At 40.7% G+C, this 17748-nt stretch overlaps 1 protein-coding gene across 2 annotated transcripts in view; it reads left to right on the forward strand.

Moving 5' to 3' along the window:
- MCTP1 (multiple C2 and transmembrane domain containing 1) overlaps nt 1-17748 on the forward strand; it is an 817302-nt gene that overhangs the window by 657791 nt on the left and 141763 nt on the right. For both annotated transcript variants that reach the window (XM_033917588.1, XM_033917682.1), the window contains exon 15: nt 3452-3571. In XM_033917588.1, coding sequence (XP_033773479.1) covers nt 3452-3571 — 120 coding nt within the window. The remainder of the gene's footprint in view (nt 1-3451; nt 3572-17748) is intronic.

Raw genomic sequence — 17748 nt, forward strand, 5'->3', positions numbered from 1 at the left:
CCGTACTCTGCCCTATTACGTCCTCTGGAAGCGCATTCCAGGTGTCCACAACACTTTGGGTAAAGAAGAACTTCCTAGCATTTGTTTTGAATCTGTGTCCTATCAACTTTTCCAAATGCCCTCTTGTTCTTTTATTATTAGAAAGTTTGAAGAATCTGTCCCTCTTTACTCTCTCTATGCCCTTCATGATCCTATAAGTCTCTATCATATCCCCTCTAAGTCTCCTCTTCTCCAGGGAAAAGAGACCCAGCTTCTCCAATCTCTCAGAATATAACAGGTTTTCCATACCTTTTATCAGACGTGTCGTTCTCCTCTGAACCTTCTCGACTAACGCCATATCCTTCTTAAGGTACGGCGACCAATATTGGATGCAGTACTTCAAATGCGGGCGCACCATCGCCCGATACAACGGCAGGATAACTTCTTTCATTCTGGCTGTAATACCCTTTTTGATTATACCAAGCATTCTGTTCGCTCTCTTAGCGGCCGCTGCACACTGTGCCGACGGCTTCATTGTCATGTCCACCATTACCCTCAAGTCCCTTTCCTGAGTACTCTTATTCAATAACATCCCTCCCATTGTATAGTTGTACCTCGAGTTTCTGCTCCCCACATGTAATACTTTACATTTCTCAATGTTGAAATTCATCTGCCATTTCGCCGCCCATTCTTCTAGTTTGTTCAAGTCCCTTTGCAATTCTTCGCAGTCCTCTGTAGTCCGAGCTCCATTAAATAGTTTGGTGCCGTCCGCAAATTTTATTATCTCGCACTTAGTCCCTGTTTCTAGATCATTTATGAAGATATTAAATAGCAGTGGCCCGAGCACCAAGCCCTGCAGGACACCACTCGTGACCCTCCTCCAGTCGGAGTAGTGACCCTTCACTCCTACCCTTTGTTTTCTACCCTCCAACCAGTTTCTGATCCATCTATGTACGTCTCCTTCCACCCTATGGTTCTTCACTTTCCGGAGTAGACGTTCATGGGGCACCTTGTCAAAGGCTTTTTGGAAATCTAGATATATGATGTCTATGGGGTCTCCTTTGTCCATCCGTTTAGGGAGGTTTGGGAGCCATTAACAAAATACTGTACAGAATGAATATTATTATTTTTTTCCCTATTATTCATATACATCCAGGGTGGGGAGGGGGGGGGTGGGAATACTTTATGATTTCTTTTGCTTAAGAAAAATTGTTAGATATAAGGGAGGGGGATTTTTGATATGAGTTAGAATTTGATGGTAAATTAAGTGATGTTAAAGTATAAAATGATTGTATCTTATGTTACACTTGTTGAAAGTTTTAAAAATGAATAAAGATTTATTTAAAAAATGGTTAGTTTGGGACATTTTTCTAACACCAATTGTACAGAATCAAAGAATGTTACTTCATCTCAATCTTTCTCTTTTAAAACATGTATGTTAAAAGATGAGTAATATTTTTTTATGTGACTTCTATAAAATAATCTACTAAAAGGTATTACATTTGCAAGGGAAGGAGATTTGCTATCTGTAATAAGGCTTTAGATCATTTTCCTGCCTCAGACAAAAATGGGGAGAGGAAGGGTGTAAAGTGGTTTACATAGAGGTACTTCAAGCATTTTCACTGTCTGCCCTATTGAGCTCACAATCTATCTAATGTACCTGGGACAGTGGAGGATTGACTTGCCCAGACTCACAAGGAGCAGTGCTGGGGTTTGGACCCATAACCTCAGGGTGCTGAGGCTGTAGCTCTAACCATTATGCCATTCTCTCCTTCTATATGGCTCACAGACTGGACTCAAAATCAATTCATGATGCATCTCTTTGGGCCTGTTTTACAAAGCCACGCAGCAACAGCCCCGAAGCCCTTTAAATCTCTATGGGCTTCGGGGCCGTTACCGCGCTGCAGCCACTAGCGCGGCTTTGTAAAACAGACCCTTTGTAATTTCAGCTTATCATTGGACATTTCTTGGGAAGGCAATTTCAAATAATTTTTTCTCAGATAAAACAGGATTGTACCAATGCTTTACCATGATATGATTAAAAATGATAGATACTCTAAGCCTACAATAAAGTTTTCCTTTTTAAATTGTGTAAATAGTAGAATCTTTGAGCCTCAGCCCAACCACTCCACCGCATCAAATATCTTTCATAGCAGTGAGCTGTATGTGGTAATTTCCTCATCGGCTCATACTATTTAAATTATTTTTAAATCCTTTAAAGCAGTTTAAAGTGCACCGTGCCTTGTGCTGTAATTTACTCTTTATACCTCAAAAGTGCAAGTCCTTTGTCAATTATTTTTTAAACCAATTTATAGAGATTTAAAAAAGTATAAATACTTAAAAACTTAGGGCTCCTTATATCAAGCCGCACTAGCGGGGTTAACACGCGCGACGTTTTATTCCGCGCTAACCCCCACCCTGGCCAAAAACTACCACCTGCTCAAGAGGAGGCGGTAGCGGCTAGTGCGGCCGGCTTGATAAAAGGAGCCCTTAGCTTTGCATTATTTAGATAACTCGGCTTGGGAGGGTTGGACCCGACATGTTTCGCCCCTAGCTGTCTCAAGGGTCCTCCCAAAACCGCCAATAACGATCCACCTCACTTAAAGTTTTCGATGTAAAGATATTCGATGCGGTGGAGTGGTGGGGCTGAGGCCCAAAGATTCTACTATTTAAACGATTTAAAAAGGAAAACGTTATTGTAGGCTTAGAGTATCTATAATTTTTTATCTATTTTGGATTCTGAGCAGAAGAACCAGATATTTTTGTAAAAGGGGATAGTATTACCATGATATGATGGCATATACTTTACCAGTGTTTTACCTGTGGAAATAGGCTGTTTGAAAATTCCCTATTCGGTGTGCAGGGCAAAAGTACAAACACTGTTTCATAGAATGCATACCTTCTACTGAATTGTAGTGGAAGAGTTCCCAAGATGAGGTTAGATTGGGAAAGAAAACGTGCATAGTTTTGGGTTTTGAAAATGACATGCATTGTTTTGATTGGATGAAGTAAGTGCAAGGGTTCTTTTGTCCAAGGAAATGTTGAAGTGAAAGTACTCTTTCAAAAAGTACAAAGACTAGGAGGTGCGTCTTGAATTTCCTTAGTATATTTAAAACAAGTCAGAGAAAATATTTTGTACTTACACCTTAATTATAAGATTTGCTTTATCTGAGCCCTCCCGTTAACCCACCTGCACTGCCATGGCACCAGAGGTGATTTTTTTTTTTTTTTTTGTATGTATGCACAACAAAGATTAAAAAAAAAACACCCACCATTAGAGGAGCGCCTTCTGTACCTGAAGGTTCATAAGTGGCTCAGTAGAAAAGAGGTTACATAGCCTGTGCTTATACCATGAATGCTGTGGATGACCAGGGAACCTGGAGTGTTCTTCAGTTGACTTCTTACACAAGTATCAAATCAATAGAAATAAAAACTGAACCTGTTCCCTCTCTCCTTTTTCTGTCTTCTCCAGCTTTTTCTTTTTGTAGTTTGGAACTTTGAACTTTACATGATACCTCTGGCCCTTTTGTTGCTGTTGGCGTGGAACTACTTCTTGATCATATCGGGTAAAGATAACAGACAGCAAGATACAGTGAGTCTTTGCTTCCTTCAATACACTGTGTTTTTGTTTCAGTTGAAACTCTCTATTGAGTCAGCTGTCCAACTCATCCATAACACAAATTTTTTTTTAGCATTTATAAATGTTTTGCTTTAACTACAATGGGCATCATAGCGCTGTAAAATTAATACTATTTGGAGCAATGCATCTCCAAATGCTTCTAATAAAACTATTATATTATTAGGTGCCATAACCCCACAAAGTGGCAATATTCAGAAGGATTGCAAACCAATAAAAATATGCAGAAAAGTTATTTATATATCTATAAGTGTTTATTCAATAAGAGCATCTGCACAAACTTGTAAAAGATCATTTTATAAAGTCATTCCTATATATATGTGGACAGCCAGTGTAATGTGCTATGAGATGATATCACACTTTTATAGTGGGGTTGCAGAGAGGTGGAGTTTGGATTGAGCAAGGACAACTTTAGCATGTTGCCTAAAAGTATAGTGGACTGAGCTCCTGGGGAACTAAGCTCAGTTCCAACTGGGGTTCCTTGGGCAAGTCACTTAACCCTCCAATGCCCCAAATACAAAAACATCTTTGATTGTGAACCCTGTAGGGACAGAGAAAGCACCTTCAAGTAATGTGTATAGTGTTGCATTCATCTTGTATAGGATTACCAGTTTTCCTCTTTAAAAAAAGAAGCCATATGTCCCTGCCCCAGTCCACCTCTGGCCCCACACCAATCCACCCTTGGCCCTGCCCTTTTCCACCCCTGGCCCTGCCTATTCTGTTCCAGCTCCCACATAAGCCTTGTGTCTCCTTCCCTGAGCTCTGGGCCGCGACTAGAGGGCCCCCTCATATGCATGGACATTGACGTGATGACATCATGCACATGCATGTGATGTTATCACATCGACGTGCGCAGAGGCCCTCCAGATGTGGCCCCAAGTTCGAGGCCTTCCAAAACCCAGACAAACTGCCAACAAATATCTTCCTACTTGGGGTCATGACACCAATAATGCTTCATAACATTCATTCCTACCAGAATACCTGGCTTTGGTCACACGTGCAGAACATAGATAAATCCTATGGAAATATAGGGCCACAAACTAAAAGTCCTCATATACACAAATGAAACACTAAGATGCTAGATTCTGCATGCAGTACAACACCATAGAAATAGAAAGAAACGCATTTCTTCCTGAACAGTGCAAAATATAGACAGCAGATGTAAATTCTGAAAACTGACACATTTCAATCACTAAATTCAAAATAAAATCGCATTTTCTACCTTTGTTGTCTGGTGATTTTATTTTTCTATTCATCTTTTTCTAGTCTCTGTTTGCTGTTCTTTCTGTCTGTGCTCTTAATTCTGTTTCGAGGGCCTTTCCAATTGCTGTTTTTCTCTCCTTCACTTTCTGTCCTACATCCATCTTTGGCATTAACTTTTAACATTCAGCTTTTTTTCAAATCTATCTACTTTTCCATGTCTTCCTTTCCCATCTATCCATGTGTACTCTCTCCTCCCTCTCTCTGCCCCTCCCCTCCATGTATGTCATCTCCTCCCTCTTTCTTCTCCCCTTTTTTTATCTATCCATAAACAGCATTTCTTCCATCTCTTCCCTTCCCCCACCTCTTCCATCCCTGTGCACCATGTCCTCTCTCTCTCTCTCTCTCTCTTCCCTCCTTCTTCTTCATCCCTCTATACAATCTCCTCCCTTTCTTTCCCTCTCCTATGGTCTGACATCTCTCTTCATCCCTCCCCCACTCCCATGATCTGGCATCTCTATCTGCCTCCCTCTCTTCTTCCTTCTCTTCTTTTGGAGGTCTGGCATCTTTCCTTCCCTTTCTTCCCCATCGCTGCAGTTCAGTGTGTGTTGTCCCCCCACCACCCACCCCCGCGAGATCCAGTTCTTGCTCACCGCACTAAAAGTGGCCTCCACTCATGGCAAAGCCCCATGCCTCTAATACCGTAGGCCACTTTTTAGCACAGTTTAGTAAAAGAGCCCCTCAGAAACACTGCAATGATTTTACAGTTGTATTATATTGTGCTGCAAATAATGATCCATTATTGTTAATGTTGGAGTCAATATTTTTTAATTTAATATTTGTATGTTATCAAATAATAAACACAACTGTAATCCTTGATAAGAAAAGCGCACTGTAGAATTAAACAGTAGCAATAAAAAAAAAATACATCAAAAACATTCAAAGCATGCTACATAGTCCACTAAATAGAGGGAAAACCAAGAAAAAAATCCCTGGAATTTAGGTAACTATAGGAAAATATCAAAAGAAGAAAAATGAAAATGTTAATTGCAAGGTGCTACAAAATGTTTCAACAAGCTTCACTTCCCAAATCAGCCCTTATCATGAGTAGTCACATCAAGCACACATTTAAGCTGTTAAGAAAAATAATTTGACCAATATTCAGCCAGCAGCAGACAGAAGTTGTATAACTAGAGTATGTGACACCCAGGGCTGATCATTTTTTAGCACCCCCCTCCCCCCATATAAAAAATATTTTTATTAATTTTATTTATTTAGTTAGTTTTAAATCCCATCCTCCCGAGAGAGCTCAGAATAGGTTACAGTGTTTAACATTCACAGTGTTACAATATAGCGTTACATAGGGTTACAACCTCTCCAGCCCCATGCCCGCGCTGTGGTGTAAATAAAATAAACAAAAAAGACCTTTCCTTTCTCTCTTTTAGTTCCTAACTCATGCTTGCTGTCTAACACCAGCTCTGGCAGGATACACATTTCAAATTTGACATATTGTAATCACAAAACAGAAAATACAATTATTTTCAACCTTTTGTTGTTTGGTCATTTTATTTTTCAAATCATGTTGGTCCAAGGCTCTAGTTTCTGTTTGTCTTCTGTTAACTTGCTCACCTGGATCTCTTGCCCATTTGATGTTTTCTTCTTTCTTCATGCTCACATCATCCATCTTCCTTCTTTGTACCTTCCTTTCCATTGCCATAACCAACATTTATTTCCCACTGGCTACCATCTCTCCTCTCTCACTCTCATGCTCTTTCTCTCCTTGCCTTGTGCCCTGGGTCAAACCTCTTTATTCTTCTTCATGCAGCATCTCTCCCTTCTTCACTTCCATTATCATGTGCAACATTTCTTTCTCTCTGACCTTGCACTATCTCTCCCTGCACTCCTATGTCCAATATTTCTCCTTCTCTCTTCTCCATGCATGTCTCCCTCCCCTCCACCAAATGCAGGATTTCTCCCTATCACACCTTTCTACCTCTTTGCTCCATCTCCCTTCATCTTCTCCAGTCCATATGCAACAATTCTTACTCTCTCCTCTTCACCCTCCCCCTGCACAGCAGCTTTCCATCCTTCGCTCATATCCCTCTGTGTAGCAGTTTTCCATCTCATCCTTCCCATCCAAGGCCAGTTTTAGACATGCTGGGGCCCAGGGCAGAAATTAAGGAGGGGACTTGATCCTCTCTCCTCCTTGCCACCTCCCTGCCTCCTCCCTCTAATCTCCTCATCCTGCCAGCAAAGGTATGCATAGCATGCCTACATGTGCGGAAGAGGAAGAACGAGAATGAGAGGAAGGTTTTCCCCCTCTCCAGTCCACCACTGGCCCCACCCCACCCTCAAATTGGAGGGCTGACTACACTCATGCACACTTGTTTAATAATGGGCTCTCCCTCTAAGCATATATTTACCAGCATATTACTGGCCCTACTCCACACCATATGACTGAAGTAAATCCACTCAGCTACCCAGCCATTATAAATAAATGTTGCCATTCAGAAGATATACCGTATTTTTCGCTCCATAAGACGCACCTCACCATAAGACACACAAGTTTCAAGTTTCAAGTTTAATTTTATTTGATGTATCGCTTATTACAAACTAAGCGATTAACAAAGTATAACAATCATCGTTAAGTTATATAATATTGAACACTAAAGGGGTAAAATAACGGTAAAATAATATTTCTTTAACTAATAGGAATTTAACACACAAAACAATATTGACAGACTATGACACATATGGAATAAACATAAGGAATTAAAGTTACAACAATATTTTCCCTAAAAAGGGAGAAAGAGAGGTCTGAAAGGGGAGGGAAAAAACAATGGGGAGGGATTGAAGGTGCTCAGATCGAAATTGGCAGTGAGGCGAGTTTAGAGATCAAAAGAAATTTTGAAAAGAAATGTTTTTAAATTGGTTTTGAATTGGTTTAAATTCTTATTTTTCCTGATATATAAAGGAAGAGAATTCCAAGTAAGAGGAGCCACTACAGAGAAAATATCGTGGCGTTTTGTCCCTACTATTTTTAGAGAGGGAACCATTAATAATTCTTGGGATTCGGAACGTAAAGAGCGATTTGAAGAATGGGGTATTAATAAACGGTCTATGAATTGTGGTTCATTAGTATTTAGTGTTTTAAAAATAAGTAGAGCTATTTTATAAGTTATTCGGTTATTTATGGGCAGCCAATGTGATTTTATTAGCAGAGGTGTTACGTGGTCGTATTTTTTACCATTGTGAATTATTTTGATTGCTATGTTCTGTATAATTTGTAAACGTTTTTTTTCTTTTTGAGTAATATTTTGTAGCAGAGAGTTACAGTAATCTAGTTTTGTTATAACAAGAGAGTGCATTAGAATATTTAAAGATTGTGGTTCTAAATATTTTGTCATTGAACGGATTAAACGGAGACGATAAAGACAGCATTTATCAATATTGTTAACATGTTCTTGATATGTAAACTTGTCATCTATGATTACACCTAAAATTTTGAGTGATGTCACTGTTTCAATTATTAAGTCATCTATAATGAAAGGAGAAGATAATTGTATTCCCTGTTTTGAAGGAAAAAGGAGGATCTTTGTTTTTGGTATGTTAAGCGCGAGTTTGTTATAAGTGAGCCATTCTTTAATTTTGACTAATTTTTGGTTGATTTGAGCTATTTCAATAGGGTTTTCTGGGTTGCATGGATGTAATAATTGTATGTCGTCCGCATAAGCATATGCGGAGAAGCCTATAGACTGGCTAAGACTAAGTAAAGGTGAGAGAAAGATATTGAAGAGTAAGGGGGAAAGAATTGAACCCTGAGGAATTCCGAAGCTAGGTGAGTATGGAGTAGATTTAGTGTCGTTGAATTGGACACTGGAAGACCGTTCTGATAAGAAAGAATTGAACCATTGTAGAGCTATGTCATTGATACCAATTGATTGAAGTCTGTCTAGTAATAGAGAATGGTCAATGGTGTCAAATGCAGCGGAAAGATCAAGAGAAAACAAGATGACGGATTTGTGGTGATCTAGGTTATGTATAATGTTAGTAGTGAGACCTATTAATGAGTATTCTGTGCTGTGATTTTTCCTAAAACCAGTTTGGTTGGGGTGTAGAACATTTGTGGATTCTACAAATTCTGATATTTGATTAAAAATTACTTTTTCTGTGATTTTTGCTAGGAAAGGAATATTTGCAATAGGACGGTAATTCAGAGGATCTTCTGTACTTATTTTATGGTCTTTTATTATGGGAATTATTGTTGCTGTTTTCCATGATTTGGGTACAATACCGGAGATGAGGCTTTTTTTTACAAAGGACAGTATATGTGGTCCAAAACAGGTGAAGAATTTCTTTAAAATGACAGGAGGAATGATCTCAGAGGGGGAACTTTTTAAGTTTAAATTTTGTAATATTAATTTAATTTGTGATAGGGAAGGAATGTTGAAGTTAGAGCATTTTGCGCAAGGAAGTTTATAGTCATTAGAAGTTTGGTTTGTAAGGGGCTTATTATCTCTGATAGTTGCAAATTTCTTTCGTATATTTTCGATTTTAGTGCAAAAAGTATCTGCTAAGTTTTGCGCTGAGAGTGTTGAGGAACGAGGTTGTTTGTGTGTGTTTGAATTGAAAGATTTTACAATAGAGAATAAAATTGATGGATTTTTTGCCGCTTTGATTTTTTTGCTGTAGTAGGTTCTTTTTGCATCATTGATTTTACCTTTATAGAATAGGGATTGCTCTTTGAATAATGCCAAATTTTCCATTGATTTGTTTTTACGCCATTTCCTCTCACAGGATCTAAGTTGTCTTTTGATCAGTAAAAGTTCTGGAGAGAACCATGGGTTATGAGCTTTACGGTTATAAATAATTTTATTAATCCAGGGGGTCTCTTTGTCTAATAGAAGTTGCATTGAGAGTTTCCAAGTAGAAAGTTGATCTTCTAAGGAGTCTGACTCTGATATTGGGGGTAAAGAACTCATAAACGACGAAATAGTTGAATGATCAAGTATGTTGAAATCACGATAAACTATTTTTTTAGGTGGAGGAACAGATTCATTTTTCTTTATAGAAATTAAATTAAATGAGATGATGTGGTGATCTGACCAGGGAACTGGTGTATTTTGAATTTTGGAAAATGAAAAGAGGTCGATACTGGGAGCAAAGATCATATCTAGCGTATGCCCTGCCTGATGTGTTGAATCGTGAATAAGGGGTAAGTAATTGAGCATTTTAGTGTAATCTAATAGTTCTTTGGCTAAAGAGTTGGTACTATCATCAAAATGAAAGTTAAAATCTCCTAAAATCACTGGATATTCAGTGGATGAACTAAAGTCGAAAATTAAATTTTGTAGGAGAGAAAGAGTATTCGAAATAACTGGTGGAGGAATATAGAGAAGTAAAAAATCTATTTTTGGAGTGGTATTAATTTGAAATTGAAGATATTCGATTGTCGTATTATCGTTGGAAAGATCTGTAAACTTTATAGTGTCGTTTAGATAAATAATAGCCAAGCCACCTCCTTTACGTTTTTTACGATGGTTATATAGAAATGAATAATGTGGGGGGCAGCAATAAGACAGGTAGGCTTCTTCGCCGTCTGTTAGCCATGTTTCTATTAAACATATAATGTGGAATCCTTCTGCAGTAATTTTTTCTTTTATTAAGTGATATTTTCCTTTAATGGATCTAACATTGATTAGTCCTATTTTTAATTTTGTAGTACTGGGGTAACTGTTGGAGATTTTGGATGAAAGTTGGTTAAATGTAATTGGTGTAATTGAGTTGGGACGTGATTCGTTGGTTTTGTTACTGGGGGGACGTCTACCCCAATGTGTCGGTATTTTATACGATGGGTTTATAACCGAATTAGGTTGGATAGAAGTGTGGACAAGCATGGCTATCAAGAGCAAGATGCCTATAAAAATGAAATTATTTATAAAGGAGACCTTACCAGTGAAATGTTGTTTTAGCTTTTGTTTTGAGTAGTTGAAGATTATAGTGCAACACTCAGTTTGCGCACGAAGGAGCGCACCAAGGAGCAGGACCTGCTCCTTTGGCGTGCTCGTTCGGCGCGCGCCTCTGCGGCGTGCGCCGGAGAGTGTCCAATTTTATAGGGCATGCGCTGACCTGAGGGGGAGGAGTCCAAGCGGGCCGCCGCTTTGCGGCGGCAAAGGAGAGTAAGTTCGACTAAAAAGAAAGACAACAGCAGTAGGTAAAATAAAAATACAATAAAATCTGTTAAAAGCAGTTAGAACAAGTTAAAAGTGCTGCTATGTGCCAAGGTGAGCTGAGGTGTAGTTGAGCAAGGCGTGCGCCGCAGAGTGTCCAATTTTATAGGGCATGCGCTGACCTGAGGGGGAGGAGTCCAAGCGGGCCGCCGCTTTGCGGCGGCAAAGGAGAGTAAGTTCGACTAAAAAGAAAGACAACAGCAGTAGGTAAAATAAAAATACAATAAAATCTGTTAAAAGCAGTTAGAACAAGTTAAAAGTGCTGCTATGTGCCAAGGTGAGCTGAGGTGTTTAGAAGAGATTTAGAAGAGCAAAACAAGAAAAAAACATTCTGAACCAAATTCTCCCTGCCAGGTTCTGCACCCAATCCCACACTCCTTGCCAAGCTCTGTATCCTGTCCCCCCTCCCTGCCAGGCTCTGTATCCTGTCCCCCCTCTGGTGGTCTAGTGGTAGGCCGGGACAGGGCACAGGGCAGGCAGGCCTAGTGGCTGGCAGGCAGGTAGGGACAGGGCATGCAGGCAGGCCTCCCCCCCGGCAGGCAGGCAGTACTCCCCCCCCTCCCAGGCGTCCCCCCAGGCATGCAGGCAGTACTCCCCCCTCCAAGGCACCCCCCCCCGGCAGTAAGTATTCCCCTCTCCCAGGCATCCCCCCAGGCATGCAGGCAGTATTCCCCCTTCAAGGCAGCCCCCCCAGGCAGGCAGGCAGTCATCCCCATCCCAGGCAGCCCCCCTAAGCAAGCAGGCATCCCCCCTCCCAGGCAGCCCCCACAGTCAAGCAAGAACTCAGTTCTCGCGGGAAGCGGCGCAGGACCAGGCAGCCAACCTGGTGCGTCGCTACGTGAGAGAATGGAAGAGGAGGCAGCTGGCAGTTCTCAGAGGAAGCAGCGGGAATCAGGCAGCCAGCCTGGTGCGCTGCTCTCAGTGAGACACCGTGTCCAGAAGTTAAAAAAAAAAGGTACACGCGAGAGGCATCAGGGAGGAGGAAGAAGGCCAGGTCCTGCCTTGTGTGCCGCGTCCAGCGAGGGAGGGCGGCCGCATTAGAATAAAGTAACGGGGGGGGGGGGCTTTGGGTATTCGCTCCATAAGACGCACCCTAATTTCCACTCACTTTTGGGGGGGAAAGAAGTGCGTCTAATGGAGCGAAAAATACGGTTGTTTGCTGATTTTTGCAATAGATATTTTTGAAAAAATTTACTAAGAGCCATATGTATATATTGCCTAATAACAAGCATCTGCAATAGATTTGCACAGATGAATCATATGACTCTTTCCTGCTACTGAAATAGCTTTTCACACAGACAGTTTGGAATCTTGACACCAGTCTGCTTAAACCCCAAGTTTTATTAGTCGTATTTCACTAGAGTGAGAACATCTATTGTCAAGGATATGTCTTTCCGTTCAGCCATCTGTCCATATGCATACAGTAAATGTTAAGTTTTAGGTACATATGTGTGGCTGCATCTCAGCTTAGCACCCTGAAGCAGCCCCAAGACTGACAGCATAGACTCCATCTGTTATCCTAGCTGTAGTTATGGGTTATGGAGTGCACTCTTGCTAAGCTAAAGCAAAAATGATCGTAAAGTCACTACAAGGCTGCAGTGCAGGATCAGAAATAGCAGACACTCACCTTGAAATTTCTCAGCATCTCCAGGGTTTCTGCAGTAATCCCAGCATCCAAAGTGTGAGGGCCTGCGAAGTCTACACATACATGGAACTAGATCCAGTTGAGACCAGCTGTGGCTTCTGCATTGAGATGCCATACATTGGCAGCACTTCAGATGAATAAAACTGCTTACAAGAGAAAAGTTCTATGTCTGGTGGCATTCTCTTAGCTTTTTTTAGCCACTACTGTGCACTAACACCCTCTTTTGCAAAGTCATGTTAGTGTTTTTAGTGCCAGCCACCGTGGTAACAGCTCGGATGCTCATAGAATTCCTATGAGCATCCGAGCTGTTACCGCCGTGGCCAGTGTTAAAACGCTAGTGCGGCTTTGTAAAGGAGGGGGTAAGTGAAGCATTGTCATGTAAGCAAATACAATTTTGGAAAGGAATAGAGAATAAATCAGAGAATGTTTTAATACTTTTAATACCTGTAATATTCTATATACAGACTGAACTGGTGATTCCAGAAGAAGAACATACATTCTTATGTCCCAAATCCCTTGAGACCTCATCTTTGGATACCATTTTTAATGTGAGCTCCCCAACCTCCCATGTCTTAACTTACAAGCTGTTGCAGGTGGTCCATTTCTGAGTTGGGGAGAAGATACATCTCAGGGCTAGAAGTTTAATAGAACGCTCTCTTTCTTATGAGGGCCCAAGGTGGTACCATAGGGTTCTCATCACCAACACTGATTTTTGCAATAGATGTTAGATATGTAGAGGGGCATTTTCAATAGGACATATAAGTCTAAGTTTGGATGTTTTGGGAAAGATGTCTAGAAATCCAGTACAGAAAAAGTCCATTCTCAACACGCAAGACGCCTATCTTTTTTTTTTTTCAAAAATGACTTGTCTAGATGTTCTGGCCCTTAGGATGTCTTTTTTGGTCATTTTTGAAAATCAGAATAGCCAAATGCAAAATGTTCAAACCCCTGTTACTTGCCATTAGACAATCCTCACAAATTAAAGGTTTTGAATTCTATGGACAACTGACAAAACTCTCTGCACATGCAGATGATGTACTGAAGTGATCAGAACGGAACCTAACCACACCATATTCCGGAAGAAATTGAAAACTCAGCTATTTGACACTTAATCACCTGTATCCTCCCCTTCCCCCTCCCCCCTCCCTCCCCCTCCTACCCTCCTTTTCTCTTCTCCCTCCCCTTCCCCCCTCCATCCTCGTCTCTTTCTATAAGTCGCTTTGAGCCTACCTAGGTATGAGAGATGCAGACATAGATTAGATTAGATTAGATTAGATGTACTACTTTATTTTAACTTCTCCAGAGACTTCTGTTCCTTTCTCAACTGATAGAACAATTTGTTAATTTATCTGGAGATACAATTAATTGGTCTAAAACGGAAGTATTAGTATTCAAGCTAATTTACCATCCCTACCTCTCTGCTGGTGAAAAGATGGACTATAATATTTAAATATTATCTTCAAGCCTTCCATTAAAGACACAATTTTCCTCAGTTCTACTCATATCATAAATCAAGTCAATCTTTGTGTGAAACTTGATCACCAAAGAGTCTGTTATGGTGGAGCAGACTGTATGATTCTGGCTCACCAAATTCATTATCTTTTATCCATGTTACCTTATGGATTTCCATCCAAGTTTTTAAAAGACATTGATAGATTACTATCTTCTTTTTTATGGAATATAAAATCTCCTAGAATTGCCCTCCAAAACTTAAAGGCACCTAAAAACATCACTGGGGTTTGCCATGTTGCAGCTGCTACTGCTCCTTTGTAAAAAAAAAAAAAAAAAAAAAAAAAAGGGGGGGTGGGGTTAATATGACTTACAATCATCACAATTTTATAATTGAGATCTTGTATAGGCAGTCCCCGGGTTAAGAACGAGTTACGTTTTTTAAGTTGAATTTGTATGTAACAAGGATCCTGTACAGTCTATTAAAACATTAAACATTAAATAACATTAAATATTAAAGAATCAATCCTTAAAATAAAGTACTGTAGTTTAAATAGAAAGAAAAGATATGAGGTTTACACTTATTTTTATTCTTCATCGGTCCCAATGTTCCCTCTCCACCACCACATGCAACATTTCTTCCTCTCTTCTTTTCACCATGTATCTGTACCTCATGCCTCTCCCACCACATGTCCAATATTTCTCTCTCCCTCCTAATGCTCAGCAATTCACTGCTTTCTTCATTTCCCCAAGTACACCATCTCTTTCCCTCTCTCTCAGACACCCAGGACCAACAATTCTCCCTTTCTATTCCCTGCCCACCTCAGTATCTCTTTCCGTCACCACCTCCATTTTCCATCCTTTGTCACAAGTTCCCTCCCTCCCTGCATTGTGTCCCAAGTTCATGCTCCCTCCCTCCTTTCTTCCTTCCTTCCATCCTTTGTCTGAAGTTTGTGCTCCCTCCCTTCCTTCTGTGTCCCAACGCGAACCTGATTCTCCCTTCCTGTGCCAAAGCGCCCCCTCTTACTCCCTTCCTATCCCAATGCCACCCTCCTCCTACCTTCTGTGTCCCAATGTGCCCCTCCTCATCCTTCCCTCGTGTCTCCCTCTCTCACGCTGGTGTTTACCTCCTCTGGCCAGCTCCCTCCTCCCAGCTGCACTTCTCTTCATAAAGCCATGGCCACGGTCCTACACATAACCCACGGCTGACCAGAAAGGCTTCTGGGTCAGCCATGGGTCATGTGAAGGAGCCACTGCTTGCAGTTTGTATAGAGAAGTGTGGCTGGGAGGAGGCAGCCGGCCAGTGGAGGTAAACACCCTCGGGAGGGAAGCATGAATTTGGGATGCAGAACAGAGGGAAGGACGATGAGGGATGCGTTAAGACATGGAAGGGAGGAAGAGGGTCATGTTTGGAAAGGAAGGGAGGAAGAGGTGATATATTGACACAGGAAGGGAGAGACAGGACCCCGATTCGTAAGTATGTGTCTGACGTAAGTCGGACATTCTTGAGCTGGCATCTGCCTGTATATGGAATAGCAAACTGCTACATAAAGACATGTGATTATTGAGATATTTTTGTTAACTTGTTGCAAGCTCTCTCATTAAGCAAAACAGCCTTAAAAATCTATAAGTCACCTATGGTCTGAATTATGGTCACCTATGGTCTGAATTATGGTCCTTCACCAATAGACCAATTGTATCTGCAGTCATATTACAATCTTTGTATTTTTTTTTAAGTCACAAAGCCCTTTGGACACCTGTTAGACAAAATAGGGTAAATGCTTTCCTTTCTAATTGTTGCTGATACAATCAAAAAGACTTTGATACTCTCCAACATGTAATTTTCTCTTGTGATAAGATAAGGATTTTCTGGCAAGAGGTTTGGATGCAAATATCACAAATTTTACCTATCCTCCATCTGCTATGCCACTGTAATTTTTCATTCTATTTGTCTTCTAGACGTGGAGGGGCATAATAATTTTTAAAAAAAAGTCTAAGTCCCCTTTTGGCCTAGGCCCTAAACACTGAAAGTAGAAGCAGGGAAAATGTCCATTCTAAAAAAAAAAAAACGTCCAAAAGGAGGTTTTTTTAAATAATGGCCTGCCTCTACATTCAGCTGTTTAAACACCCAGACCATCACTACGTCTACACTAACAACATATAATGAACCAAAAAAAAGCATAAGTCCCAAACGCCCAACACAAGAGTTTTTATGCGAAGAAGGGGCCAGTCCTTTGCCTAAAAGCTGGATTCTGTAACCGGTGTCTGTCAAAAAGAGCACTGGTTACAGAATCCAACCCCCCCCCCCCCCCCCAGCAACGATCACGGTAGGAGAGAGAGACAATCGCTCCTGTCCAGCAATGCCCTATGCCTCCCGACACAATTGGGGCAGGATGGAGCCCAAGCCCTCTGACAACTTCGGGGCAGAAGGGAGCCCAAGCCCTCCTGCCCTTGTTGCCCCCCAAACCCCTTCTCGGCCCCCCAAACCCTGCAAACACCTCACCCCTAACCCCCCGCAACCCCCCCCCCCCTGACACCCACCCCCGGTACCTTTTTCGGCACTTATACCTGTTTTGACTTGGTCTAAGTCAAAACATATAAGTGCCGACTAGGCAACCTGTCAAATGTTTTGGTTATACCTGCTTTATGACTATATCTAGGTAGGCCCACCTCCCGCCCTTCCCCTCCTCTAAAAATGCCTCTTTTCGCTCTATGCGTTTAGAGGCAGGGGAAAGGCCTAAGATGGTTTTAGATACGTCTAAAAACAGCTTTGGTTATGGGTACCTGGATGATCAGGCTTTTTGATCGTCCAAGTACCCATTTAGGCCACTTTGTAGATGGGTTGGGTTTTTTTATTATGAGCCCCTTACTCTGTATGGATCAGGCCAAATTACTAGACATACTAATATCAATTGCAGTCAAAATTATCATTACTGAATGAAAAAACAACAGCAAAGTTAACAACATATTATGGTGGAACTCTGTTTAATTTACAAATATGAATATGTTATTGCAGAAAAATCACATACAATGGATAAGTTTAAAAGAATATGGAATCCTTTATCAAAATTTTGTACCACATCAAAATTACATTTTCTAAAGATTTTATTATTTGTGAACGTGTTGTAGAACCTCATATACTATCAATTTATCAGTACACTTGGTTGTCTTATAATATTCTGTTGTGGCATCCTGATATATTATTAAATGAATGATTGTGTTTCTGTAATGTTTATATAAATATTTTCAATAAAAAATATTAGACCTAAAAAAAAGGAAGTACTGAAGAAAGTGACATGGAGGTTGACGACTTCATATCTAGAGAAAAAATCAAGGCAGCTGACATTATGACAATTCAATTTCCACGGAAAATACTGCAGTGCGATGAAATAGTTGCTGCAGCTGACAGAGTGAAACTATCAGACAATCAGACCACTCTCATTGTCTCAGCAGTCATTAAGTCTGGCAATGATGACCTCAGCGACACTGGCATCTCGCGACAAACTACGCTCTGCAGCAGAATGGCTAACAGACAAGAAATTGCTGAAGATGTTATTTCTACTGTACAAGAGAATTCTCCATGCTACACTGCTCTTCCCTGGGATGGT

Source organism: Geotrypetes seraphini, chromosome 1, assembly GCF_902459505.1.
Source record: "Geotrypetes seraphini chromosome 1, aGeoSer1.1, whole genome shotgun sequence".
Classification (NCBI taxonomy): domain Eukaryota; kingdom Metazoa; phylum Chordata; class Amphibia; order Gymnophiona; family Dermophiidae; genus Geotrypetes; species Geotrypetes seraphini.